This window comes from Staurois parvus, unplaced genomic scaffold, assembly GCF_062004578.1.
Source record: "Staurois parvus isolate SC_StPar_1 unplaced genomic scaffold, SC_StPar_1.0 ptg000449l, whole genome shotgun sequence".
NCBI lineage: Eukaryota > Metazoa > Chordata > Amphibia > Anura > Ranidae > Staurois > Staurois parvus.
In genome coordinates, this window is record NW_028318245.1 from 865680 (window position 1) to 878796 (window position 13117).

The 13117-nt window shown below is 45.4% G+C and overlaps 1 protein-coding gene across 1 annotated transcript; it reads left to right on the forward strand.

Moving 5' to 3' along the window:
* Nucleotides 1–27: 27 nt before the first annotated feature.
* On the forward strand, nucleotides 28–6025 carry LOC149453224 (uncharacterized). Its single transcript, XM_089688395.1, has 2 exons — nucleotides 28–320; nucleotides 4083–6025. The coding sequence occupies exons 1-2, from the start codon at nucleotides 218–220 to the stop codon at nucleotides 5837–5839; spliced, it is 1860 nt and encodes a 619-aa protein (XP_089544521.1). The 5' UTR covers nucleotides 28–217; the 3' UTR covers nucleotides 5840–6025.
* The last annotated feature ends 7092 nt before the right edge of the window (nucleotides 6026–13117 follow it).

Consider the following 13117-nt stretch of genomic DNA (forward strand, 5'->3'; position numbering starts at 1 on the left):
ATCCCTCACCATCATCAGGTAGATGGATCCAGTAATGGGAACCCATCAGAGAGATGTCCCTATCCTCTGTATTCCCAGGATTCCACACAGGAAGGTCACACCGTCCCTCACCATCATCAGGTAGGTGATTGGTATCTAGAACCATACAATGTTATTTGTCCTTTTGTATTTTATGTTTTGCCAATTTTTTTTCACTTAGGATGAAAAACAGAGGGATATGAAAGTTGAGTTTAAAGAAGAAATGATGATGGGTGATCAACCGATTACGGAGGAAAAAATGATGGTAGAAAAAGAGGAATGTTCTCTACATGTCAGCACAGGTATGTAATAAACACTGAGGGCAGCGATAGGCCATATTTTATTTGACTTTTATTAGATAAAAGATTTTCGAATGGAAAGCGATACATACCAACATTATTATTATACAGGATTTATATGGCGCCAACAGTTTGTGCTGCACTTCACAACATAAAGAGAGACAATACAGTTACAATACAGTAAAACAAGAGGTTCAAGAGGGCTCTGCTCATAAGAGCTTACAATCTAATAGGGCGGGGCAAGTGGTACAAAAGGTTATAACTGTGGGGGATGAACTGATGGAAGTGATAAATGTTCCATTGGAGGTGTGATAAGCTTGCCGGAAGAGATGAGTTTTCAGGGATCGCCAAAAGGCAACCAGAGTAGGGGATAGCCGGACAGACTGAGGTAGAGAGTTCCAGAAGATGGTTGAGGCTCTGGCAATGTCTTGAAGACGAGCATGGAAGGAAGAGACAAGGGAGCTTGAGAGCAGGAGGTCATGAGAGGAGTGGACAGGGCAGTTTGGATGATACCTGAAGACGAGACTGGTGATGTAGCTTGGGGGCAGAGTTGTGAATGGCTTTGTATGTTGTTGTTAGTATTTTGAATTTAATTCGCTGGGCAAGTGGAAGCTAGTGGAGGGATTGGCAGAGAGGAGTGGAGGACACTGAATGGAGGCCAGTGTAGGGATTGGCAGAGAGGAGTGGAGGACACTGAATGGAGGCCAGTAGAGAGATTCGCAGAGAGGGATGGAGGACACTGAATGGAGGCCAGTGGAGGGATTCACAGAGAGGGGTGGAGGACACTGAATGGAGGCCAGTGGAGGGATTCACAGAGAGAGAGGTGGAGGATACCGAATGGAGACCAGTGGAGGGATTGGCAGAGAGGGGTGGAGGACACTGAATGGAGGCCAGTGGAGGGATTCACAGAGAGGGGTGGAGGACACTGAATGGAGGCCAGTGGAGGGATTCACAGAGAGAGGTGGAGGACACCGAATGGAGGCCAGTGGAGGGATTGGCAGAGAGGGGTGGTGGACACTGAGCGGTTGGTAAAATAGATATCTTGACAGCAGCATTCATGATAGACTGAGGAGAGGTAGCCTACGGAGAGGTAGACCTACGAGAAGGGGGTTGCCGTAGTTGAGATGAGAGATAACCCGGAGTGAGTAGATTGGTGGTTTCAATAGTTAAAAAGGGGCGAATTTTAGAGATGTTACAGAGAGGACATCTAAAAGCTTTTGACAGCGATTGGATTTTGGGGCTGAAAGGACATATTAGAGTCTAGGATTACACCTAGTGCCCTGGCGTGAGGGGAGGGACTGATAGTTGCATTAGTGATCTTGATTGAAAAGTCTTGGGGGAGAGCATGAGGCCAAGGCAGTGGAGTCTATAGGAGAAGGAGCAGGTGGTCAACAGTATCAAAGACCACAAAGAGGACTAGCAGTAAGAGTATGGAGTAGTGGCCATTGGTTTTAGCAGTTAGTAAATCATCAGTGAATTTCAGTAGGACTGTTTCTGTGGAGTAAGCAAAAGCCAGACTGTAAGGGGTCAAGAAGGTTGTTTTCAGTGAGGTAGGAACTAAGACGGTTGTAGACTAAACGTTCTAAAAGTTTAGAGGCGAACGGGAGCAGTGAGATGGGTCTTAAGTTGTTCAGGTTGGTGTTGTCCAGTGAGGGCTTTTTAGGTATGAGAGCGATTTGTGCATGCTTTAGGGGGGGAAGGAGGAGAACCAGGATAGAGCTGAATCTTGGAGGCCAAGGCAGTGGAGTCTATAGGAGAAGTAGCGGGTGGTCAACATATCAAAGACCACAAAGAGGTCTAGTAGTAAGAGTATGGAGTAGTGACCTTTGGTTGGGATGAGTACGGAGTAGTGGGCATTGGTTGAGATGAGTACGGAGTAGTGGGCATTGGTTGAGATGAGTACGGAGTAGTGGGCATTGGTTGGGATGAGTACGGAGTAGTGGGCATTGGTTGGGATGAGTACAGAGTAGTGGCCATTAGTTGGGATGAGTACGGAGTAGTGGCCATTGGTTGGGATGAGTACGGAGTAGTGGCCATTGGTTGGGATGAGTACGGAGTAGTGGCCATTGGTTGGGATGAGTATGGAGTAGTGGCCATTGGTTGGGATGAGTACGGAGTAGTGGCCATTGGTTGGGATGAGTACAGAGTAGTGACTATTGGTTGGGATTAGTATGGAGTAGTGGCCATTGGTTGGGATGAGTACAGAGTAGTGGCCATTGGCTTTAGCAGTTAGTAAATTATTAGTGAGTTTCAGTAGGACAGTTTCTGTGGAGTAAGCAAAAGCCAGACCGTAAGGGGTCAAGAAGGGTGTTTTCAGTGAGGTAGGAACTAAGACGGTTGTAGACTAAACGTTTTAAAAGTTTAGAGGCGAAAGGGAGCAGCGAGATGAGTCTTGCGTTGTTCAGGTTGGTGTTGTCCAGTGAGTGCTTTTTTAGGTATGAGAGTGATTTGTGCATGCTTTAGGAGGGCAAGGAGGAGAACCAGGATAGAGCTGAATCTTGGAGGCCAATGCAGTGGAGTCTATAGGAGAAGGAGCGGGTGGTAAACAGTATCAAAAACCACAAAGAGGTCTAGCAGTAGCAGCGAGATGGGTCTTAAGTTGTCCAGGTTGGTGGGGTCCAGTGAGGGCTTTTTAGGTATGAGAGTGATTTGTGAATGCTTTAGGAGGGGAAGGAGAAGAACCAGGATAGAGCTGAATCTTGGAGGCCACGCAATGGAGTCTATAGGAGAAGGAGTGGGTGGTCAACAGTATCAAAGACCACAAAGAGGTCTAGCAGAAAACGTATGGAGTAGTGGCCATTGGTTTTAGCAGTTAGCAAATCATTAGTGAAATTCAGTAGGACAGTTTCTGTGAAGCAAGCAAAAGCCAGACCGTAAGGGGTCAAAAAGGTTGTTTTCAGTGAGGTAGGAACTAAGACAGTTGTAGACTAAACATTCTGAAAGTTTAGAGGCGAACGGGAGCAGCGAGATGGGTCTTAAGTTGTTCAGGTTGGTGGGGTTCAGTGAGGGCTTTTTAGGTATGAGAGTGATTTGTGCATGCTTTAGGGGGGGGGAAGGAGGAGAACCAGGATAGAGCTGAATCTTGGAGGCCAAGGCAGTGGAGTCTATAGAAGGAGCGGGTGGTCAATAGTATCAAAGACCACAAAGAGGTCTAGCAGAAAACGTATGGAGTAGTGGCCATTGGTTTTAGCAGTTAGCAAGTCATTAGTGAGTTTCAGTAGGAAGTTTCTGAGGAGTAAGCAAAAGCCAGAACAAAACGGGTCAAGAAAGTTTTCAGTGAGGTAGGAACTAAGATGGCTGTAGACTAAGCATTCTAAAAGGTTAGAGGTGAACGGGAGCAGCAAGATGGGTCTTAAGTTGTTCAGGTTGGTGGGTTCCAGTGAGGGCTTTTTAGGTATGAGAGTGATTTGTGCATGCTTTAGGTGGGGAAGGAGGAGAACCAGGATAGAGCTGAATCTTGAAGGCCAAGGCAGTGGAGTCTATAGGAGAAGGAGCGGGTGGCCAACAGTATCAAAGACCACAAAGAGGTCTAGCAGTAGCAGCGAGATGGATCTTAAGTTGTTCAGGTTGGTGGGGTCCACTGAGGGCTTTTTAGGTATGGGAGTGACTTGTCCATGCTTTAGGTGGGGAAGGAGGAGAACCTGGATAGAGCTGAATCTTGAAGGCCAAGGCAGTGGAGTCAGGATCCAGGAGACGGGATGCATGACTCTGTAAAACCTGAAAAGTGAAAACCTTGAATATTAATAAAACATTTATCACCAACAGATGGACGTCATATCTTGAAGGACCCGGACGGTCATCGTACTTCATCTCCAGGCTGTAAAACAGGTGATAACGACTTCGCCCAACATCCTCCAGGAGTAGATCCTGATTTTGAAATGAAACATCCCAGACTTCACCATGAGAACAGATCGATGGATCGCTCTACTAGCAAACAATGTTCTCCTGGAATATCTCCCACTGTGACAAGTACAGGGGAGAAGATATTTCCGTGTCCCCAATGTGACAAACCTTTCAGCTTTAGGCACAGACTTGTGAGACATCTCATGGTGCACACCGGAGAGCGGCCCTATATATGTTCAGACTGCGGGAAATCTTATGCACAGAAATTGGACCTTCTGACACATGCCAAAACTCACACCGGTGAGAGGCCTTTTTCATGTACGGGGTGCGGGAAAAGTTTTACAGAGAAGAGGCGGCTCATCAAACATGAGCAAGTGCACACTGGTGAAAGACCTTTCTCCTGTACAGTGTGCGGCAAAGGTTTCGGAGAGAAAAGGCAGCTGGTGGAACACGAGCGACTGCACACTGGTGAGAAACCTTTTTCCTGTACGGTCTGCAGGGAGAGTTTTAGAGGAAAAGAGAGGCTGGTCGAACACGAGCGACTTCACACTGGAGAAACGCCATTTAAGTGTTTTGATTGTGGGAAGGAATATAGAACCAGAGGCGTTCTAAACAAACACCGGCAATCACACGCGAGCGGGCAACCGTTTTCCTGTTTGCAGTGCGGAAAACGCTTTAAATATAGCATCAGCCTTAGCCGGCACAAGAAACTTCATGCATCAGATAATTCATTGTCGTGCTCGGAGTGCGGGAAATCTTTTACAACAAAGAAAGAACTTTGTGTTCATATGAGATGCCACACGGGAAAGAAGGTCTTCCAGTGCTCGGAGTGTGAGAAATCCTTCCTATGGAATTCAGACCTGGTCAACCACCTGAGAGTTCACACCGGTGAGAATCCCTTTCCTTGCTCTCTATGTAACAGACGTTTCTCATCTAAAACCATCCTTAAGGTCCATATGAAAGTCCACACCGGTGAGAGGCCGTTTTCCTGCACAGAGTGTGGGAAACGTTTCACTCAGAAAGGAGCCCTCAAAAAGCATATGAAAGGCCACATGGGCGAGAAACCATTTTCGTGTTCTGAATGTGGTAAATGTTACTCACAGAAAGGAAGCCTCGACTACCACATGAAATGCCACACCGGCGAGAAGCCGTTTGCCTGTGAAAAGTGCGGGAAAGGTTTCATATTACAACAACAACTTCTCAGGCACCAGGACAGCTGTACAGTTGAGGGTCTGCTTTCAAGTTCAGAGTGTGAAAAGTCAACATCTGAACAAAAAGGTCAGAGGTATTCATGCTCAGAGTGTGAAAAGTCAACATCTGAGCATATTGTACAACAAATAGGTCAGAGGTATTCATGCTCAGAGTGCGGGAAATCCTTCAAACAGAAGGAAGACCTTGTTACGCACCAAAGAGTTCATGCCGGTCAGAAGCCTTTTACTTGTTCTGAATGCGGCAAATGTTGCTCATTCAAACAAAGCCTTAATGACCATCTAAAACTGCACAGTAGCGTGAAGCCGTTTACATGTGAAGAGTGCGGGAAAGGTTTCATAAAGCGCCTGCACTTTCTTACACACAGGAGAACTCACACAGGAGAACGCCCCTTTTCATGTTTGGAGTGCGGGAAGAGTTACAATCGCAAAGACAACCTAGTTCAGCACCAGATGACAAAGGGCCATTGATAACAGATACACGTGTATTGAGAAGAGGACGGGTTGTCCGGGTCAGAAATTGTGTAAGGAAAATGAGGAGAGTTTTCAGCTTACTCGTACGTGGTGGGAAACTGTTCAAAAGCAGATGTAAACCCTGACCGGATGGCATTTAGTTTGCTCTGTGCATTGTGTATAATAAACAATTGTCATGTTTTATCACCGTTTTCACATTTCATCCTCTTTTGTATCTCCAGCGTAGGTTGCACTTCATGGCTCTGGACCATCATACGGGTCCAAGGCCAGCTCATGGTTCCACTGCCAGACCTGGACATCTAAGCCCACCAATTTGGGACTACAAGCCTTCCTTGCAAGGAAGAGGCACCCCATGTTGTCAGAGTGGGGGCGACACTTGTTGGCCTTCTCAGCTATCTGGGAACAGGACATTTTGGATGCCTGGATCTAGAATGTTTCTGCTCTGGGCTACAAGATGGTGTTCCAGGCCTTACCTCCACCTCACATCATGCTCTTTATCTTGCCATCTCTCCACAGAAGAAGACGAATGTCCATGCTCCGCCATCTGGGCACAGGACATTTTGGATGCCTGGATCTAGAATGTTTCTGCTCTGGGCTACAAGATGGAGTTCCAGGCCTTACCTCCACCTCACATCATGCTCTTCATCTTGCCATCGTTCCACAGAAGAAGACGAATGTTCATGATGCTCTCTAGCAGCTCCTTGTATAACAGCTTCTTGCCTCAGGTCCAGGGACGGAGTGGTTTCACGAGTTCTGCTACAACATTTTTACTGTCCCCAAGGCAAAGGGAGACATTCGCCCCATTCTGGATCTGAAAAGGTTTATCAACAAGCTGGACTGGTTTGTTGCCCAGACCAGGGATCCAAGGACCTTGACAGTGGATGCCCTGGTGACTCCGTGGGATCAGTTCAGTGCTTGTTCTTCACAAATGATCCTTTCAATCCTTTCTCACTTGCTTTGCAGGGCTGAGAGGGAGGTTGCTAAAGCGATCCTCATCACACCAGACAGGCCGGGAAGACATGGTATCTTCTGTCACACCATCGTTTTTCTTTTTGCTGGCTTTAACAGCTTTGATGTTCAAGCCCAAGTCCTAATGGCCACTGGTCTCTTGAATTCAGTCATCTCTATGCTCCTAAAAGCTGGAAAATCAACTTCTCTCAAACTCTACCATTGCACCTGGAAGGCTTACTTTTTTTTTTTTTTTTTTTACAAGTTCTCTTTTATTAAAAAGTTTGGGTTAAAAAATACAAAACAAAGCTTAATGGGCATACCCAGGTGTAGAACCAAGACACAACAAAAAGAGAAAAAAAAAACAAAAAGGAAACAGAAAATAACAACTCATACACAACAACCAACCAACAATAGGCAACTTATAAATACAATGTGAATATGGTATCAAATCAAAAAACCCCTAAACCTACACTAATTTCAAATTGGAAAAAACTTTCAACCCCTGAAAGCTTAAAATCAAATAAATTAATCCAAAAGAAAATCTTCCCTCTTTTAACAAATAATATACTTATATATACAACAGCAGGACTTTCCCCATATAATAATATACGTGAAATACCACAAAATCATAAAGTCCAGTGTCTCAGTGATCAAAACCAAATCATAAAAGTCCAGTGTCTCGATAATCAAAATGGTAGAACTCAAAAAGATGTGTTTCTTACAGCGTTGATTGTGTTCAATGATTTTAGTGAAAAACCTCAAAAATAAAGAAAGTCACAATAGTGCATTACCATAACATAATCACAAAAAAAAAAAAAAAAAGACTCTCTCTTATGATTAAGTCCCGGATGTGACGAAACGCGTCAAGAGGAAGTGACGTCATACGCAAGGAGCAGGAACCGGAAGTGTTACAGCGGCCATCTTTGTTGGGGAATCGCTGGATACTCATGTGTGAACTGCCTGGGAAACTGTGAGAACTGCCTGGTAATCCCCACAAAGTGGGGTTTTGTTCCAAACCGCAAATTTGAATTTTAAATATAAGCACATTCATTAAAATGTTATTACTTTGAATATACATGGAGGTACGTCATGGTTAATTTCCATTATACTGGAGCCTGGTAAATCCATGATCATAGACCTGTGAATGTGGATGGCATTACAACATTACCCTAACAATAAGTGAAGGAGGAGAGGAGGAGAAAGTTCCTTTGGAGGATCTCTACAAATTATACTATAAAGGCGCTGGTTTTTCCTACTGTTGGTAAGGGTATATTTGCCTTACTCACTAGAAGTGTCACGTGTGGGTAGGAGTCTCACTGAGTGAATCACTTCAGGATTTCATAATTTTTGAGCACGAGTGTTTTATTATCCTTTTTGGAAGGTTTTTTCACAAGTGTTTCACTATTTTATATCACTTAGTGTTGCACAATCTTATGATACACATTTGTGTGTGCATGTATGCGTATATATAGGTGTGTGTGTATATATATATATATATATATATATATATATATATATATATATATAAAATTTTATTTTTTTTTTGTGATTATGTTATGGTAATGCACTATTGTGAGTTTCTTCATTTTTGAGGTTTTTCACAAAAATCATTGAACACAATCAACGCTGTAAGAAACACATCTTTTTGAGTTCTACCATTTTGATTATCGAGACACTGGACCTTTATGATTTGGTTTTGATCACTGAGACACTGGACTTTATGATTTTGTGGTATTTCACGTATATTATTATATGGGGAAAGTCCTGCTGTTGTATATATAGGTAGATTATTTGTTAAAAGAGGGAAGATTTTCTTTTGGATTAATTTATTTAACAATAGGCAACTGCAACAAAAAATTCCCGGGACATATACCCAGCAGTGATACATCTCATTCGCTGGGAGAAGACATGAAGGTAAGATGACAAAGCTATGGGGAGAAGGAGCATCACTGATCAGCCCAGGGGTGAAATGACCATTTGGAAACTCGGGCACTGCCTGAGGGCTCAGGGTCAGTAGGGGGCCCCATGAGATGCCCCTGGTACCTTTTTCATAGGCCTTTTTGAGTTTGGGCAAGGACACAGGGGCCCCATGATCCCCTATTGCCCAGGGGCCCCATGAGTTGTCAGTCCACCCCTGGATCAGCCCTAGTCTGAGGTGGAGGGGACAGAATCACCGGATTCAGTCCAGATGTTCCACACTTTGGTAAATTTTGCAGGACACCCCCTTAGATTCATTTATAAAGTGGGAGGACCACATTAACCAAATGTTTCCAAAAACCAGAGGTAGGGGCCCAGGGGGACTTCCATTTCAAGAGAATAGCTTTACGAGCATAGAAAAGTAACAGGCCAATCAAGGTTCGCATTGCACGAGAGAAGGCCAATGCCTGAACCAAACCCAATAGACAAACCTCAATAGACAATGGTACTGAGATCGTAGTTATGGAGGAAATACTATCAACCACTTCTGTCCAAAACATCTCAATAATAGGACAATTCCAGAAGACATGCAAAAAGGACGCTGGGTTCTCGTGGCAACGCCAGCACCTGGAGGGATGTGCCAGAAATAGTCTATGCAACCTCTGGGGGTAATAATAGATTCTATGAAGTAGCTTAAACTGAACCAGTCGGTCCCAGGTGTAGACCAATTGTTGCATAGGATATTCCCAAATGTCCTCCCAACCCTCTGAATCTAGCTCTGGTACCTCAGCGCGCCAAGTGGAGAGAAGTCTATCCAGACCTTCATGAATAGACGGTCTTAATGCCCCATATATAGAGGAGAGAGGTTTAACTAGAGATTCATCCCATAGTAGGGATTCAACCCAGACACCACTCTGGAAGGCTTACTTTGCCTGATGCACAGCTAGGAAATTCCTCTCCAGAAACTACTCCATGAAACAAATCTTGTCTTACCTCCAGTCTGGTCTTGGTCAATATTTGATAAATACCATGAAAGGTCAAGTTTCGGCCATAACCATTTCTTCCTCCAGAGACCACTTGCCTTTCTCTGGTTAGTTAATCCCTTTTTGCAGGGAGTTGCCTACATGCTTCCTCTCCCTAGTGACTCCATGGGACCTCAACTTGGTTTGACTAGTTCTTCAGAAAACTCTCTTAGAACCTACCAGGAATATCATCCCACTGTCTGCCCTCAATCTAAAGGTTGCCGTTTTTGTAGCTTTGTACCTCGGACACGGCCGATGACAGATCTGAGTATCGGCCCCGTTGCCGGTACCATGTGACCTGCTGTGACCAATCACAGCAGGTCACATGACAGTTGTATACAATGGATGGCTTCATTCATGCCATCCATTGTATACTAGTGTCTAGCTGTGAATGGTCACAGCGATCACATGCACATGTCTGCAAAAAGGGGTCATTTGGGGGATATCTACTATTCTGACATTCTTGGACCTCAAGAAATTAGATTGGCCGTCAGTACTTCAGGATTGATCAATATTCAGATCTATACCATAGTTTGTGAACTCGATAGCTTTCCTACAAACTAAAAAATACATCCTAATTTGGGTTATTTTCACCAAAGACATGTAGTAGAATACATCTCGGCCTAAATTTATGAAGAACAATTATTTATTTGCAAACTTTTATAACAGAAACAAAGAAAAACGTGTTTTTTTTTTCAAAATTTTCGGACTTTTTTGTTGATTAGGCAAAAAATAAAAACCCCGGCGATGATTAAATACCACCAAAAAAAAGCTCTAGTTGTGTGAAGAAAATGAAAAAATTTTAGTTTGGGTACAGTGCTGTATGACCGCGCAATTGTCATTCAAAGTGTGACAGCGCTGAAACCTGAAAAATGACCTGGGCAGGAAGGTGTAAAATTGCCCGGTATTGAATTGGTTGAATCAGGACATTTTGCTTTCCTCTTTCTCCTGCTTCCAAACATTCCAAGAAGATTTCTCCCAACCATGTAGATGTGGTACACGTTGTACTCTTTGTCATTCCTGAGGGTCCTTGTGGGGGACATCATTTCACCCAAGAGATCAACTCCTCAAGGGAGGAACATACTTCTCCTTATAGGACCCTTCAAACCCACCTCCTCCCATGCTTCCCTCCATGAATTCTCCAGAGCCTCTCCCATCCTCTGTGGCTCCCTACCCCAGTCTGGCTATCTCCTATTCTGTCAACCTTTGGGTGATCCCTGAAAACACGAGCAATTTATAGGGGGTTGAGGTAATACCAAAAAGGAAGTGGTTTCATGTTGGAGAACTCCCACAGACATTGTTCAGGGAGTGGTATGGAAACAAATTGGTCTGGAAGTGAGAATGGGTTCATAATGGCTGAAACTCACAGAATCTGAGGAACACTTTCAAGCATCCAAGCCAATTTCTCTACAACGAAGGAGTCATAGTTGCCAGCTGTACTGAAGTCAATGAAAGTTTCCACTGTGGCTAAGGAAGTGGGGAAGTGCAGTTGCAAGAAGCCAGAAGGATGTGGTGAAGAGGGGTGAGAATAACAGTCTAATGTGTCCCCTGTTAAGACACACTAAATATGGGGATTTGCCAGGGATTGTGGGCATTGTTTCAAGAAATGTTCTTATTGACCACAATGGATAAACAGGCCACGTAACAGGCGTTGGGTTTCCTCCGAGGTCAGACACGAGTAGCACAGTTGCACTGTCTCCTCCAAGGGGGATATATATATACAGTAATTCCCCCCACTGACACAAACAAAGGGGCACAATTCCTTCCAATGACACCAAGGATAGGGCACAATTCCTCCCAATGATACCGACGGGGCACAATTCCTCTCAATAACACCAATAACAGGGCACTGTACCTCCCACTGGCGCAAACAATACGTCGCAATTCTTCCCACTGACACCAAAGATTTATTTATTATTATTATACAGTATTTATAAAGCGCCGATAGTTCACTCAGCGCTGTACATTACAAAGGGGGACAGGTCATGTGACAGAACAATACCAATACAATGCAAAACATGAGGGGATTGAGGGCCCTGCTCTTTCGAGCTTACAATCTAGAAGGGACGGGATAGTGGTACAGGAGGAGATAGCTGTGGGGGATAGAGTGGAGGAGGTCGGTGAAGTTAGCAGGGGGTAGGCTTCCCTGAAGAGATGGGTTTTCAGGGTGCGCCTAAAGGAAAGGAGAGTAGGTGATAATCTGATGGGTTGGGGAAGGGAGTTCCAGAGGATGGGTGACACCCTGGAGAAGTCCTGGAGGCGGGCATGGGAGGAGGAGACCAGGGAACTAGAGAGAAGGAGGTCTTGTGAGGAGCGGAGTGTGTGTGCTGGGCGGTACTTGGATATTAGGTCGGTGATGTAGTTCGGGGCAGTATGGTGGACAGCTTTGTACGTCAGTGTTAGGATTTTAAATTTGATCCGTTGCGCAATCGGAAGCCAGTGGAGGGATTGGCAGAGGGGGGTGGCGGAAACGGAGCGGTTGGAAAGGTGAATGAGTCTGGCAGCCGTATTCAGGATCGACTGAAGCGGGGATAGCCAGCGGCAAGGCAGGCCAGTGAGGAGGGAGTTGCAGTAGTCGAGTCGTGATATGATGAGGGAGTGGATGAGCTGTTTAGTGGTTTCTGGGGTTAGGAACGTGCGGATTTTATCGATGTTGCGGAGGTGGAGTCTGCACGAGTTTGTTAAAGATTGGACTTGGGGCTCGAAGGATAGGTTGGAGTCCAGAATGACACCCAGTACTCTGGCCTGCAGGGCGGGTTTGATATTGGCATTGTTGGATGTGATGGAGAAGTCAATGGGGGGTGGGGTTCGGGCTGGGGGGAAGACAAGAAACTCGGTTTTGGAGAGATTCAGTTTAAGGAAGTGGAGCGACATCCAATCTGATATGTCGCTCAGTAGGTGTGTGATTCGGGCAGAGACCGAGGGGGTGAGGTGGGGGGTTGAGAGATAGATTTGTGTGTCGTCGGCATAGAGGTGGTAGTTGAAGCCGTGAGAGTGTATGAGTTGGCCAAGGGAGGAGGTGTAGATGGAGAAGAGAAGGGGCCCAAGGACAGAGCCTTGAGGGACCCCAACAGAGAGGGGGAGTGAGGGGGAGGTGGTAGCATTATAGCTAACGCTGAAAGAGCGTTGTGACAGGTAGGATGAGAGCCAGGAGAGAGCAGAATCTCTGAGGCTGAGGGAGTGTAGTATTTTGAGGAGGAGGGGGTGGTCAACTGTGTCGAAGGCCGCAGAGAGGTCAAGGAGTAGGAGCACTGAATAGTGGCCATTAGCTTTGGCGGTTAGAAGGTCATTGGAGAGTTTGAGTAAGGCGATTTCGGTGGAGTGTAGGGGACGGAAGCCGGACTGTAGAGGAGGTTGTTGTTGTTGTGAGAGCATAGGCGGGTGT

Bases quoted from the DNA above. Each gene is read 5' to 3' on its own strand.
- LOC149453224 (XM_089688395.1), top strand. From the start codon at position 218: ATGAAAGTTGAGTTTAAAGAAGAAATGATGATGGGTGATCAACCGATT. The intron at 321-4,082 runs GTATGTAATAAA...TATCACCAACAG, and splicing joins TTCTCTACATGTCAGCACAG to ATGGACGTCATATCTTGAAG.